Below are 14135 nucleotides of genomic sequence, written 5' to 3'. Positions count from 1 at the left end.
TCACATCCAGGTGAAGACTTCCATCCCCTATGGAAGGCATAAGCAGAACAGAGAGTACTACAAAAAAAGTACTGAAATGTCTTTCTACTATATATCTCTTCAAACTTAAAGGTGAAGGGAAAGACTGTGTTGATGAACTAATTTTATTATGAAAAGTGTCTATCAAAAGCTATATAGCATCAGCAATAGGTAGCAAAATATATTATGCACAAGGAAAGTTGTAAAAATCCTAATTAGGAGTTTATAAAAGCATTTTTTATTGTAATGAAATAAAATTCAGATTGGCAGATATGTTTTATGTCATTATACATCATGACAGTTGAAATTAATGATGCAGATGTTACATGTGAGGTAACTCAGTTGACAGATAGATACACATTATACAATTTCTAGCTATTCTTTGTTATTCTGTCAAGTTGCATTATCTCTGCAACACTACCAAGCAAAATGCTGAAGAGCAGTTTAAAATCATCATATGCCAGAAAAACCTAAAATTACACAGATATGATAATAAAAAATACTGGATGGAGTAATGACAATAGTATGATATGATAATGAAGTGTTGAGTTTTCTCGAGGCACACGCAAAAGACAATGAAAACTTTGGTATCTTTTGGAAGAAAACCTTTGTGTGTGTGTTTGGAGGGGGGCAGGGGGCACACATGCATGCGCACACCCATGCAGGATTTCTTTCAAAAGTTAGAAAAGTTTTTATGCTCTTTCGTGTCAGCATCTCAATGACTCAGTGACATTGCTACTGTGTGAGCAGTCTGCTTTACTCCTAGATATTTACATTCAGCCAGAACTTTCCTCCAAGATGCAATAATGATATTTATTATTAATTTGTTTTTGTTCATAAATGTCATACAGAATGAAAATGTGCAGAAGTAAATATACCAGTTATTCAATAAATGAATTTAGCTTATGAGAAATAGTATACAGTATTGGTAAACTTACACATGAAAAATGTGTAAATATTAAGTACCAGTGTTAAGACTAATTTTTAAAGTATTTATTTATGTTACAATCTGTCACATTATTTCATGCTGATGTTGAAACAATGGGTGATCTGCCATCTCTTCTTGTTGCATGTCGCATGTCTTAACATGACTTCCTGCAGTGAGGGTATCTCTCCTCATTGTCTAAAATTAATTCAGTTTTGACTAACAGTAGTAATTTGGTTTTAATTTTGTGTATCACTATGTTGTAAGTTTCTCTTATTTTCTTGGTAAGTCTGATTGTCCCATTTTGCTTTAAATGTTTGTTATATGATAAATAACAGATAAACCTTAAGTATCATTAATGAATGTATGAATTTCATTGTACAAAAACAAGAAGTTTCATGTAATTGGAAAAGTGTGTTCTTTTCATTAATAATTCTTCAAAACTGAATTGAACATTTTAGTTAATCTTTTCAATTAATTAATAGATTTTGCTATTACATGATAGGCTGTTAAGGGCACAGTTTTATCTTTACTTCTGTATATTTTCTGCTAACGTTCAGTAAGATATATTTAGTGTACAGAATGTGTTCGTCTGTTTATGGTTTACTGTTATGGGTCTCATTTCACTGCCAATAAAGAAAAACCTATACATAAATGAAACTTACATTGCATTGTCTTTCAGAAGATATGTGCATTGTTAGTAACCGTATATTTGTCGGCCACAGCAAGAGCTTAATTAAAAGGCATAATTGCACATGCTATCGCAAAAAGTCTCCTATCAATGGAAATTAGTATTTTTGTAAGCTGGCTAGAAAGTAACTGGCATGCCCTATTGTTTGAAGCTATCTCCACTAAATATGCTGTCCCTGGTGCACTAGCCTGCTGAGGCCCAAAGAATTGGCCTAGACACACGAACAGTGCTAAACCTTGACAGAACTATGCTCACAGCTGTCTCCATTTATACCTGTGTGCTTAAAAATCTCAGAGACCAGTCAGTCTTCATAGGCTCCATAATACAGTTAGTCCAGAGGTTATCGGACTTTGACTCACCAGGCCATCTGTAGTGCAAATTGGTGAAAAGTCCATCCATAATTGTTCCTCTCAATGCAATCCCAGGTTATTTACCTTATGAATATTGACAGCTGCATGGAATGAACATTGTATTGACCATTGATATCTATAGTGGCTGTTTTCCTTGTTCCTCAATGAAATGTAATGATGGGCTTTCCTCCTCATTTGTAATAGAGTCATCTATAGCTGCATAGTACTGAAATATACCTATTTGAACCAGTAGTAAATAATCATATTTTAACCTCTATTGAATTCATGTTTAATTTTTTGTAACAAGATGTAACTTTGTTGAGCACGAATTTTAGTATGTGGTGGAAGATAGGGTGTGTGTCAACAAAATGGGGACATTTGGATGCATGACTGACTGACATACAAATCTAAAAAATACTGTTGAATGTCTAGATTAAAAAGAAAAAGCTCATCCCGACAACAAACCTGGGGAATAAAAAGGTGTATGTACTGGTACTGAAGGGAAGAAAATGTCCGTCCAAACATAGTATCAGGAGGAATGTAAGGCTCAGGAAGTGATTAGAAATAATGGAAGGAATAAAGGTAACAACTCACTGAATGCTGTACTAGTTATCTATGGGCATATGAACAAGACCAACACATTACTAGCTCTTGAATGAACCCTTCTTTAGAGCTGTACACATACACCTTCATGGCTGCATTGTCCCAGTTGATTACATTGTGTCGGAACAATGTAGTTATGTAAAAGGAAACATTGTAGCCATAAGATGTAAAATTTGTCATTTATTAGTTTGTATTATTGCCCAATTTTGCCTGTAAAGTTGTCTTTAAGCACATACGTAGTGCCACTAAGCACCATATTGCAATTGGTACATCAGACATGACTTCCCATCACTTTATCAGTCCACACGTGGAACTGTGTATCAATATTGGCATGTTCTGCATCACCTATGAACAGAGAGGTAAAATATGTGGAAGAGCCACATACAATAGTATGTGATAACAGCCTTAACAACAACACACTGCAGAACCATGTTATATTGTGTGAAGTCTCAAATTATGGTAGAGTACAAGGGATGCTGGAAAGTAATGCCTGTGAAATGTTTATGTGAAAATCCTTAAAGCTTTTAAATTAAAACAAACTGTATAAACATTCTACATCTTTATTCTTCATGTTTGCATATTTATTTCTTAACATAGTCACTTGTTGGTGAAAACATTTCTCCCAATGAGAGAGCAGTTTGTTGATACTGTCACTGTAGAAAGATTGATTTTGCTGATAGAGCCACAACCTCATTCCTGTTTTCACCACGTCACCACTGTCAAAGTGAAGTCCATGAAGGTGTTCATTAACTTGTGGAAACTGTTGAAAATAGTATGGCTCCATGAGTAGATTCTAACAACCCTACCACAACAAAGGTCAAAAATTAATTATGATTGTAATGTTGCTCACGCTACTAAATACTGCATTTTTGGGAAACAGCAAAGTTATATTATGTGGCAGGTGTCATTAGAGCACAGTTAATAAAGTCATTTCATGAAATAATGAATAAACTAGGCACTCATCTTTTTGTGTTTCCCACGCTGGTCTCGTTGTGAACTCATGGCTCAATTGTCGAAAATCTAGTGGTGGTGATTCCAAGCTCGAATGCAAAGAGGCCTAGGTGTTATTCTGCGATATTCAAAAGTTTTATAGATGTGTTACATAAACCATTCTTGAAGATTAAACTTTTGCAAGTTAAGACAATAGTGATGTAAAAAAGTAATCAGCACTCCGAATTTAAGTTACACTTCTTTTTTATTACTTTTGTTGCAACATCACTTCACAATATAAAACATACTTGAAAATATCTTCCTCACTGTTATAGTTCACATTTCATAAACTGACTACAATTTGCGTCTTTTCAATATGACAACCAAGACTTGACTCTCTAATAACCGCTTATGCGCCAAAAATCAGAGTTACAAGTACATCAAAGATCATAGTGACAAAGGAAAGAATACACATAACAATAATATCACTGCAATATAAACATATCGATGTATCAAAGTACCTCTACATTAATGAAATCAAATCTGAATGTTGTCACAGAAATATGTTAACTATTTTACAGAAACACAGTAGAATATTGCTGGTATCGAGAGGTTGAGGTGAGGTGCCATAATGGCTACGTAATTCAAGTACCATTACAAGATGAACTCTTCAAATTCATTATTTCAGTTTTGTGAGGGTTTTCTCACACACTGAGGTATTACGTTACTCACCGCCACATTATACACTACAATTTGGAGCCACCCTCTAGCAGCAGAGGGTTGTAACTTCGCATCAGCAAAACAGAAAAGTCGGCCAACTCATGTGCATGACACGCAATACCTTTAGGAGATAGTACTTTTCAGCAAGCCTTTCGTTGAGACTTCACATGAGAGAATATGGTTCTGTAGTGTATCATTGTTATTGTTATCATCTGGTAGTATTGTACATGGCTCTTCTACATATTTTACAACCTTCCTGTTCATATGTGATACAGGAAATGCCAATATTGTTATATGATTCCTGATGTGGACTGATAAATTAATTGACATGCCTTGTCTCATCTGACTTGGTGCTTAGTGACACTACATATATGCTTGAAGATGAATGCACAGTATAAATTGGCCAACAATGTGGCAAATAAATGATAAATTTTACAGTTTACAATGAACAGTGTTTTATTTTGCAAAGTACATTCAGGCTGTAGACCTGCATACAAACCAGATTGTCAAGACAATGTAATTAGTCAGGAAGAGGTACCTGTACAGGTACATGGTGTGTTTATATGTATTCTATAGCTCTGAAAAAGGATTCATCTGGAAGCTAGCAGTGTTCTCCGTGTTGTTTATGTGCTTGTCAACAACACGCCACATCAACTATTCAGCGAGTTGTTACTTTTACTCCTCCCATTTTTTATATTTCACCAAGGACCTACCATTGTCATATTGGAAAAGTTATAATGGATCAATGTCATAATTCCATCTATTCTTTTGTTTAAATAAAATATTTACCCAAGTATAAGATGACCCCCCTTTTTTTCAAGAGGCTTCTTAAGAAAAATTTATTTTTAACATATTCTGACTAATCAGAATTAAAAACTGTTTTGTTCATATAAAGTATCTGCCTAAAAAGTTTACATAATACCTAATCTAAGTTTATGCCATTACACTGGTTGTCTACATTTCTATAATATAAGGAGAAATAAAATAAACAAAAACAAAAAGTTTACATTAATTTGCAGACCGTTTTCTTTTCTATACTTTTCTCTTACCAGTTCTATAATCTGTGCTATCACTATTTTTAATAATAACAATAATAATAATTCTCATAGCACTGCTGTGAAATTTGTATTTTTGTTGTCACAAATGTTGTGATTTCTGAGGCTGTGGTTACCATGGGACTTTGAGAACATAGCTGTTTTTGTTAGGATTTCACTTCTATACTGACATGAAAATGTTACAGAATCTCTTGCTTGCAAACATATTGTCTGCCCAATGCTCCCCCATTGGCTGCATAGAATCAGCAGCTGACACAACCCCTTTCATTCCTGTCAAATCACATTGAGGGTCAACAATATTGTAGCACGAAATATCTAAGTACACTATTGGTCCCCTTCTAGACTTTTACCATATCCAGCAGAAATGAATTCTCTTGTTGAATATTTGTCTAATTTTAAATTCAATTCTCATTACAAATGAATTTAGGAAAAGCACAGTTTAAACATGGTAGATGTTCCTAAAAGTCCAAATTACGCAGTACAGATTCCCATGGTTGGCCAACACTACATAATTCGGTGCCCGCTCACTATTTCTGCCCCATATTCATCTAGTTCTTCCAATCTGGTGTCACTGTTACCCCTCCAACCCTTCCATAGTGCTGTGCTTGATCAACTATGAAATACAGACTGCAGTGTCTTCTTGGGTCCAAGTCATGTAACAACAACAACCAATACGTAAATAAAATACAGCAATCTCGATTCAGTCCAGTTGTCAAATCTGCTGTGTTGCTACCAACTCCATGCTGAGTCTTGCCGCTGTAACTCATTCTTGTGACAGTAAAATTTTTCTTCTTGTTTCATCTAAATGTGAGCATCAGGTTCTAAATCTGATTGCAAGCTGGTAACAGTTTTACCTGGTACTGTAATATATGACCAGTGACAGAATTACTCATTTGCAACCTGTTGTTGTTGTGGTGTTCAGTCCAGAGACTGGTTTGATGCAGCTCTCCATGCTACTCTATCCTGTGCAAGCTTCATCTCCAAGCCTACTGCAACTTACATACTTCTGAATCTGCTTGGTGTATTCATCTCTAGGTCTCCCTCTACGATTTTTACACTCCACGCTGCCCTCCAATACTAAATTTGTGATCCCTTGATGCATGTCCTATCAACCAATCCCTTCTTATAGTCAAATTGTGCCACAAATTTCTCTTCTCCCCAATTCTGTTCAATACTTCCTCATTAATTACGTGATCTACCCATCTAATCTTCAGCATTCTTCTGTAGCACTGCATTTCAAAAGCTTCTATTCCCTTCTTGTCTAAACCATTTATCGTCCATGTTTCAATTCCATACAAGGCTACACTCCGTACAAATACTTTCAGAAAAGACTTCCTGACACTTAAATCTGCACTCAATGTTAACAAACTTCTCTTCTTCAGAAATGCTTTCCTTGCCATTGCCAGTCTACATTTTATATCCTCTCTACTTCAACCATCGTCAGTTATTTTGCTCCCCAAATAGCAAAACGCATTTACTACTTTAAGCATCTCATTTCGTAATCTAATTCCCACAGCATCACCTGATTTGATTCAAATACATTCCATTATCCTCATTTTGCTTTATTTGATGTTCATCTTATATCCTTCTTTCAAGACACTGTCCAATCCATTCAACTGCTCTTCCAAGTCCTTTGCTGTCTCTGACAGAATTACAATGTCATCTGCAAACCTCAGAGTTTTTATTTCTTCTCCATGGATTTTCATTCCTGCTCCAAATTTTTCTTTCGTTCCCTTTACTGCTTGCTCAATATATAGATTGAATAACATCGGGGAGAGGCTACAACCCTGTCTCACTCCCTCCCTGACCACTGCTTTTCTTTCATGCCCCATCACTCTTATAATTGCCATCTCATTTCTGTACAAATTGTAAATAGCCTTTCACTCCCTGTATTTGACCCCTACCGCCTTAAGAATTTGAAAGAGAGTATTCCAGTGGACATTGTCAAAAGCTAAGTCATAGGGTCAGTATTGCCTCAGGTGTTCCAACATTTCTACGGAATCAAAACTGATCTTCCCCGAGGTCGGCTTCTACCATATTTTCCATTTGTCTGTAAAGAATTCATGTTAGTATTTTGCAGCTGTGACTTATTAAACCGATAGTTTGGTAATTATCACACCTGTCAACACCTGCTTTTGCAGTTGGTTCTCTTTTCTCCAAAGGTCTCCTTAATTCTCCTATAGGCAGTATCTATCTTACCCCTAGTGATATATGCCTCTACATCCTTACATTTGTCCTGTAGCCATCTCTGCGTAGCCATTTTGAACTTCCTGTTGATCTCATTTTTGAGACATTTAAACTCCTTTTTGCCTGTTTCACTTACTGCATTTTTATATTTTCTCCTTTCATCAATTAAATTCAGTGTCTTTTCTGTTACCCCGGGATTTCTACTAGCCCTTGTCTTTTTACTTAATTGATCCTCTGCTGCCTTCACTATTTCATCTCTGAAAGCTACCCATTCTTTTTCTACTTTATTTCTTTCCTCCATATTTGTCAGTTGTTCCCTACTGCTCTCTCTGAAACAAACAGTCTACAACCCGTGGCTCTTTCAGTTTTCTCCTTAAATTCTTGCCTTTTTGCAGTTTCTTCAGTTTTAATCTACAGATCATAACCAACAGATTGTGGTTAGAGCCCACATCTGCCCCTGGAAATGTCTTACAATTTAAAACCTAGTTCCTAAATCTCTGTCTTACCATTATGTAATCTATCTGAAACCTTCCAGTGTTTCCAGACCTCTTCTATGTATATAACCTTCTTTCATTATTCTTAAACCATGTGTTAGCTATGATTAAGTTATGCTCTGTGCAAAACTCTACCAAACACCTCCCTCTTTCATTCCTTACCCCCATTCCATATTCACCCACTACTTTTCTTTCTCTTCCTTTTCCTACTATCGAATTCCAGTCCCCCACAACGATTAAATTTTCGTCTCCCTTCAGTATCTGAATAATTTATTTTCTCTTAGTCATTCCTCCAATCTCTTCGTCATCTGCAGACTTGTACTACTATGGTAGGTGTGGGCTTCGTGTCTATCTTGGCTACAGTAATGCTTTTACTATGCTGTTTGTAGTAGCTTATCCGCATTCCTATTTTTTATTCATTATTAAATCTACTTCTGCATTACCCCTATTTGATTTTGTATTTATAACCCTGTATTCACCTGACCAGAAGTCTTGTTCCTCCTGCCACCGAACTTCACTAATTCCCACTATATCTAATTTTAACCTATCCATTTCCGTTTTTAAATTTTCTAACCTGTCTGCCCGATTAATGGATCTGACATTCCATGCTCTGATCCGTAGAACACCAGTCTTCTTTCTTCTGATAATGATGTCCCTGCCTGGAGATCCGAATGGGGGACTATTTTACCTCCAGAATATTTTACCAGAGAGTACGCCATCATCATTTAACCATACAGTAATGCTGCATGCCCTTGGGAAAAATTACACCTGTAGTTTCCCCTTGCTTTCAGCCGTTCGCAGTACTATCACAGCAAGGCGATTTTGGTTAATGTTACAAGGCCAGATCAGTCAATCATCCAGACTGTTGCCCCTGCAACTACTGAAAAGGCTGCTGCCCCTCTTCAGGAACCACACATTTTTCTGGCCTCTCAACAGATACTCCTCTGTTGTGGTTGTACCTGCGGTACGGTTATCTGTATCACTGAGGTACGCAAGCCTCCCCACCAATGGCAAGGTCCATGGTTCATTGGGGGGGGAGGGGGAGGGGGGGGGGAGGATTTGGAAATTACTTAGTAAATAATTACTGTCTCTTAGAATAGAATAGAATATTGATCTTGGTTTGGCATCAAGTAATGTGTTTAAGGACAATACTTCCATTTTTGAATGTTACCTTGGATTAAAAAGCAGCATAATGTTTGTACACGGTATCCATACAGGTATGAGAACTTTTACTGCAAACCTGTTCAAATACAACAAGAGTTATAAGATGATAGAATTTGGTGCTAGTTCTTCCCATGTTTCACAAAATTGTCAGATTTTGAGCAGAGCAATAGATCGTTGTAGTGGCTAATTCATATTTCTTACATGTCCCTTGCACTAGTGCCACATCAGTCAAATGTCACTTGATTATTCGAGCAATGTCAATACTGCATCAAACCCTTTGGTGTATCAGGAAATGTTGAACCTTTTTGAAGGCAAGTGTCATATGCCCATACCTACACTCCTGAATTCTTCAGAATAAGTCTGCACGTGAACTCAACAGCCAAAGCTTCTTCTTTATATTACAGATGACCCCCTATATACTCTTTTAAACAACATAAAAATTTTAATCTTAGCAGCAATAGATTAATCTGTGAATGTAAGATGACCCTGCATATTTCGAATGACGAATTGGGAAATCTCCTCTTATAATTGGGTAAATATGGTACTGTACTTTCATTTTTCTGTTCTTCCTATTGATTCTGATGATAAAATTTTAGACACCTTTGAGATTAAAACACATTGAATTAGAATATCAGTCAACTTAGCACTGATTATTCGTGTGTCAGTAATTGGTAAGTGGTGTTTCTGTTCTTTGACAAATATTGTGGTATTCACTTTTAACTTTATTTTCAACACATCAGCATATTATGGCTTAGGTTCATACTCAAATTTTATTCAACATGGAATGTTTTCACTTTTATATACCCTGTGGGCACCGTACAAATGCAAATTGCAGTTTTATTTGTGCTTGTATGTGGTCCTAATAGAACAATATAGAAGATGCCCACATACACACATTGCTGAAGGCTGTACTAATCTCCCAAGTCAAATCCATTTATGTACCAGAATGTGTCAAATGGAAGGAGTAAATAAATGGCAAACAGTATGGGCTTTGAGTTCAAATGTCTTTATTTTCATGGGAAAATTTGTGAAAATGTAGGTTTAGACTGTGTTTTGATCCAAATTTTTCAGTGCAGTTACCAACATTAAGCTCTTATTGTGGCATTTTGATGGCCTTGTGTGTTCTATCGTACTGAAAGTCCAGTTGTCATTTCTTATAGGGAAACCCAAGATTAACAATACTGCTGTTGTAAATGATCTGGAGCAGGTGGCTACTTCTGTCTCTGTTCATCCTACAAAGGTGTGTGGCATATTTCTTCAGTAGTTTTTCAATTCTAAAATTGATCTAACCAATGTTTACAGCAATCAAATTATTTGGAAGGTAAAATCAAACAGTGGAAAATCCTGGATGGAATAACAACAATATGGACAGGATAGATTGCTACTTACCACATAGAGGAGGCATTTTGTCGAAGACAGAGCAATGAAAAAGACTGCTAAGATATTAAGCTTTAGGATAAAGTCCTTCTGAAAAGATGTGTGAGTTGCACTTGTCTGAATGCATGTGTATTTTCTATTTCAGAAGAAGGACCTTTTCCAAAAGCTTAATATCTTAGCAGTCTTTTTCATTGTGCCTGTATGTGACTCATTGCCTCCCCTAGGTGGTGAGTAGTAATCAGTCCTTTCCACTGTGTTACTATGTACAAGGTAAGTTATTTATTACTGCAATGCAGATGTGAAAGTGAACTAAAATTGTCCTACAGTATGAAAAGATTAATTACATAAATTGTGTTTTAAAGAGAGAGTCCTGACAGCTTTATCAGCATATTCTCCCATTGAGTTGATACCACATAGATTTAGGTGTTACTTCCATCAAGAAATTTAAGTAATGCTAGCCCTGGCCAGAGAGCACCAACTGACACATGCAGTTATCCTAGGTATTCGCCTATCAGACTACTATAAAAGCCAATCTTTGTAAATAATATGAGTGCAAAAGCAGGTGTGTGACTGACTTCAGCTGTATGCTGCTCCCACCAGATTTTTAGCTGAGGCCTTTGTCAGTGACACCCAAGTGTGACACTGCCTTCAACTCTTAGCATTGTTGTCTGTTCCAGGTGTGTGACTGGGGTTCATATAGCCTCCTTACACCTTTTATGGATTTACATTTCTCTCTGCACTATATTTTCATACATTTAATTATATGTCCAAAATTTACTCTTAGTGGAAGTAATCGTTTACAGCCTGGGTATGCTTTGTTTCCCAAGACTATTATGTAGCAATGAAAAGGTGGTCTTGTACTTTCTACATGGTTTCTTGACAGAGAAACTGTGGTATCCATGCCCACTGACTTTCTAATGTTTTATGGAGGGCATGGAACTGAACCTTGGCCACTGGGCAGAGCTGTTACAGCCATTAGTGTTAGTGTAGCTGGCTGTGGCACTAGTGTAGCTGGCTGTGACACCACATACCATTCATCCAACCAATCTGAGCTTGTGGCCGTCCTCTAAGTTCAACCGCGCTGTGACACAGGACTTGGTAGTGTATTCACTTTGCTATCGTCCTGATGTCATAATGCACCATTGGTTCTTGGTCTCTGCTTTCACTATGTCTCAGTTTCCCTCTGTCCAGATTACTTGTTGGACTTAGTTTTTAGGTAGTGCCATCTCTTGTATGTTTCCTTGTCATTGTCTTTTTGTCTTCTCCATTTCCCCTTGACAAACCACCATTGACGGCTCCTCACTGGGCACTCCAGCCCCTTCGAGTTTCTCTCAAGTCCTTTGTGCAATTGGGTCAAATCTTGGTTAAAGTAGTTGATGACGAGGTAAAGCAGGTGGGTACCATAAAAGCAAAGCTTGTGAAGCTTCTAGAACGGCAACAGCCATATCTGCAGCAGCAGTTCCACCAGCAGTTTCAATAACAGCAGTAATAACATCAGCAGCTAGATGAATTTCTCCATCAAGAAATTCAGAAAGGACCAACTGCAGATACAGGTGCAGTGGTCACTGCGTAAGGCAGAGAACTGCCCACTCACATTAAGGCCATTTACCAGTGCCAAATAGGGTTCGGACACACATTTACAGTGGCTGAAACAGCTTCAACTTCTGTCAGGTCACTGATAACAATCTCCAATGATCATTTTTCCTGTCTTGGGCTTCACCAGAGTGTTGGCTCCTCTCTCTCGAATCCAGTCACCTTCAAATTCAAGAACATGTATACATTACTTTAGAATTATCATTTCCAATGCTTCCATGTTGTTGCACACCGACTAAAATTTAACCAACACCACAAATACCCTGGTCTGTCATATCATTTCTGGGTGAGTTATTTACAGTGGGTAAGATGCCAATGTGATTTTACATGTGCGAACCCACTAATCAAAACCTCATATGCTAACCCTTTAATTAGAGATGCAATTGTCCAAGTGGCTCTCTACCCAGAATTATGCACATCAGCCCATGAACTAAGCAACCCATTTTTTGTCGATGTTTGGACAATTATCCACTCTTTCAAAATCGTACAGGCAGCAAGCAAGCTCATCATGGCCCAACAGCAAATAGCGACAGTCCAGATGCCACACTGCACTCCAGGAACATGAAATTACCATAAACCACTTCCAAGGTGGCGTCATTGTCATTTCTCAATTTCAGATGTGTCAGTGTCTATTGCCGTGTGCAGCTGGAATTTCTGTGACGACAAGACTGCTTTACAGTACATGCACATACATACAAAGTGTCTGGATCACCGGGCACACTACACTCTTTGCGGGAAAGATGGGCATACCTTGAACAGCCTGTCATAAACCTTTAAGAAGATCAGATTTGAGTTTCCTGCATACATCATAGGACATGTGTGTGCTTCTGGCAGTGATATTACAGGTGATCCTTTTGCAAATAAGCCAATTGTGAAGCTCTCAACTGTGAACAGAGACATCTTTTTCCAGGCAAACCTGCAAACATATGCTCATCTAGGTTCCCACCTTCCAATGTGGTGGTAGCATGTGGTGACAGGTCAGTGGGGATTAATTCTCAATCACCACAGCTTACAAGAAGCTCAGAGGGCAGATAATGCTATTTATCATCAATAATTAGTCAGCTGGAAATATTTTTTGTTTGGATGTCTTTTTGTTGTTTAGATTCCCCAACAACGATGAAGTCAGGAACTTGACAATGTCTGTGCCACATTGTTGCCAATGTTCAAATGTGGCCTGAGGTACACCGTGGAGTTCCAGGCTCGTATCTCCTTCCATCTACACACAGTGCCCCATTTCTGCTAAGCATGTCCCATTCTAGTCTCCTGATAGACAGCCGTTATACAGAAACTTGATCGACTCCACGAGACCGACACGATTGAGCCATTCAAAACAATCATTTGGGCTACGCCCTTGATGGTAGTGAAGAAACAAAGTGCCTCCCTCCAGTAATGTGAAGACATTTGGGCTACGCCCTTGATGGTAGTGCAGAAACAAAGTGCCTCCCTCCAGTAATGCGAAGACTTTAAATCAACAGTCAGTGCCAAGGACAAGAAGATACCTATCCTACATCATGGCCAGAAGACCTCTTTACATAGCTTATCACAGAGCAAATATTGTTATAAGGTCAACTTCAATTATGCATATTTGCAAATAGCACTAGATGAGAAGTCACAAAACATCATAGTTATGAACACTTCTTTCAGCTTGTAGAACTTGTCCTTTGGGATCTCTTCTGATCCTTCAATCTTCCAAAGATACCTGGAATAGTTAATGATGTCCATTTCTGCTTGCACTAACTGTCTGGACAACATAATCGTCATGGTAGTTATGCATCAGGAACACATGCACAACCCTTGCACGCTATGTACTACATTTCGTGATTCAAGGCTAAAATTCTGCTTAGACAAAATCTAGTTTTTTCCAGGAACTAGTTGAATATCTCAGGCTCTTGCTAAACAAAGAAGGAATCCATCCTGCTGATCTTAATGTTGCAGCTATCGACTCCCTACCCCGCCCCCAAAACTTAATGTAGCTGCAAACCTTTTTGGGAAAGGTAAATTAATATTTGAAGTTCCTCTCACAAGCAG

At 37.7% G+C, this 14135-nt stretch overlaps 1 protein-coding gene across 2 annotated transcripts in view; it reads left to right on the top strand.

Annotated features, from left to right (window-relative positions):
- Positions 1-14135, top strand: part of LOC126161407 (dyslexia-associated protein KIAA0319-like protein) — a 161365-nt gene that overhangs the window by 43760 nt on the left and 103470 nt on the right. For both annotated transcript variants that reach the window (XM_049917188.1, XM_049917187.1), the window contains exon 5: positions 10298-10377. In XM_049917188.1, the coding sequence (XP_049773145.1) occupies positions 10298-10377 (80 nt within the window). The remainder of the gene's footprint in view (positions 1-10297; positions 10378-14135) is intronic.

Source organism: Schistocerca cancellata, chromosome 2, assembly GCF_023864275.1.
Source record: "Schistocerca cancellata isolate TAMUIC-IGC-003103 chromosome 2, iqSchCanc2.1, whole genome shotgun sequence".
Taxonomy (NCBI): Eukaryota; Metazoa; Arthropoda; class Insecta; order Orthoptera; family Acrididae; genus Schistocerca; species Schistocerca cancellata.
The sequence above is the reverse complement of the archived record's forward strand: the minus strand, read 5'-3'. Positions and strand labels throughout refer to the sequence as shown.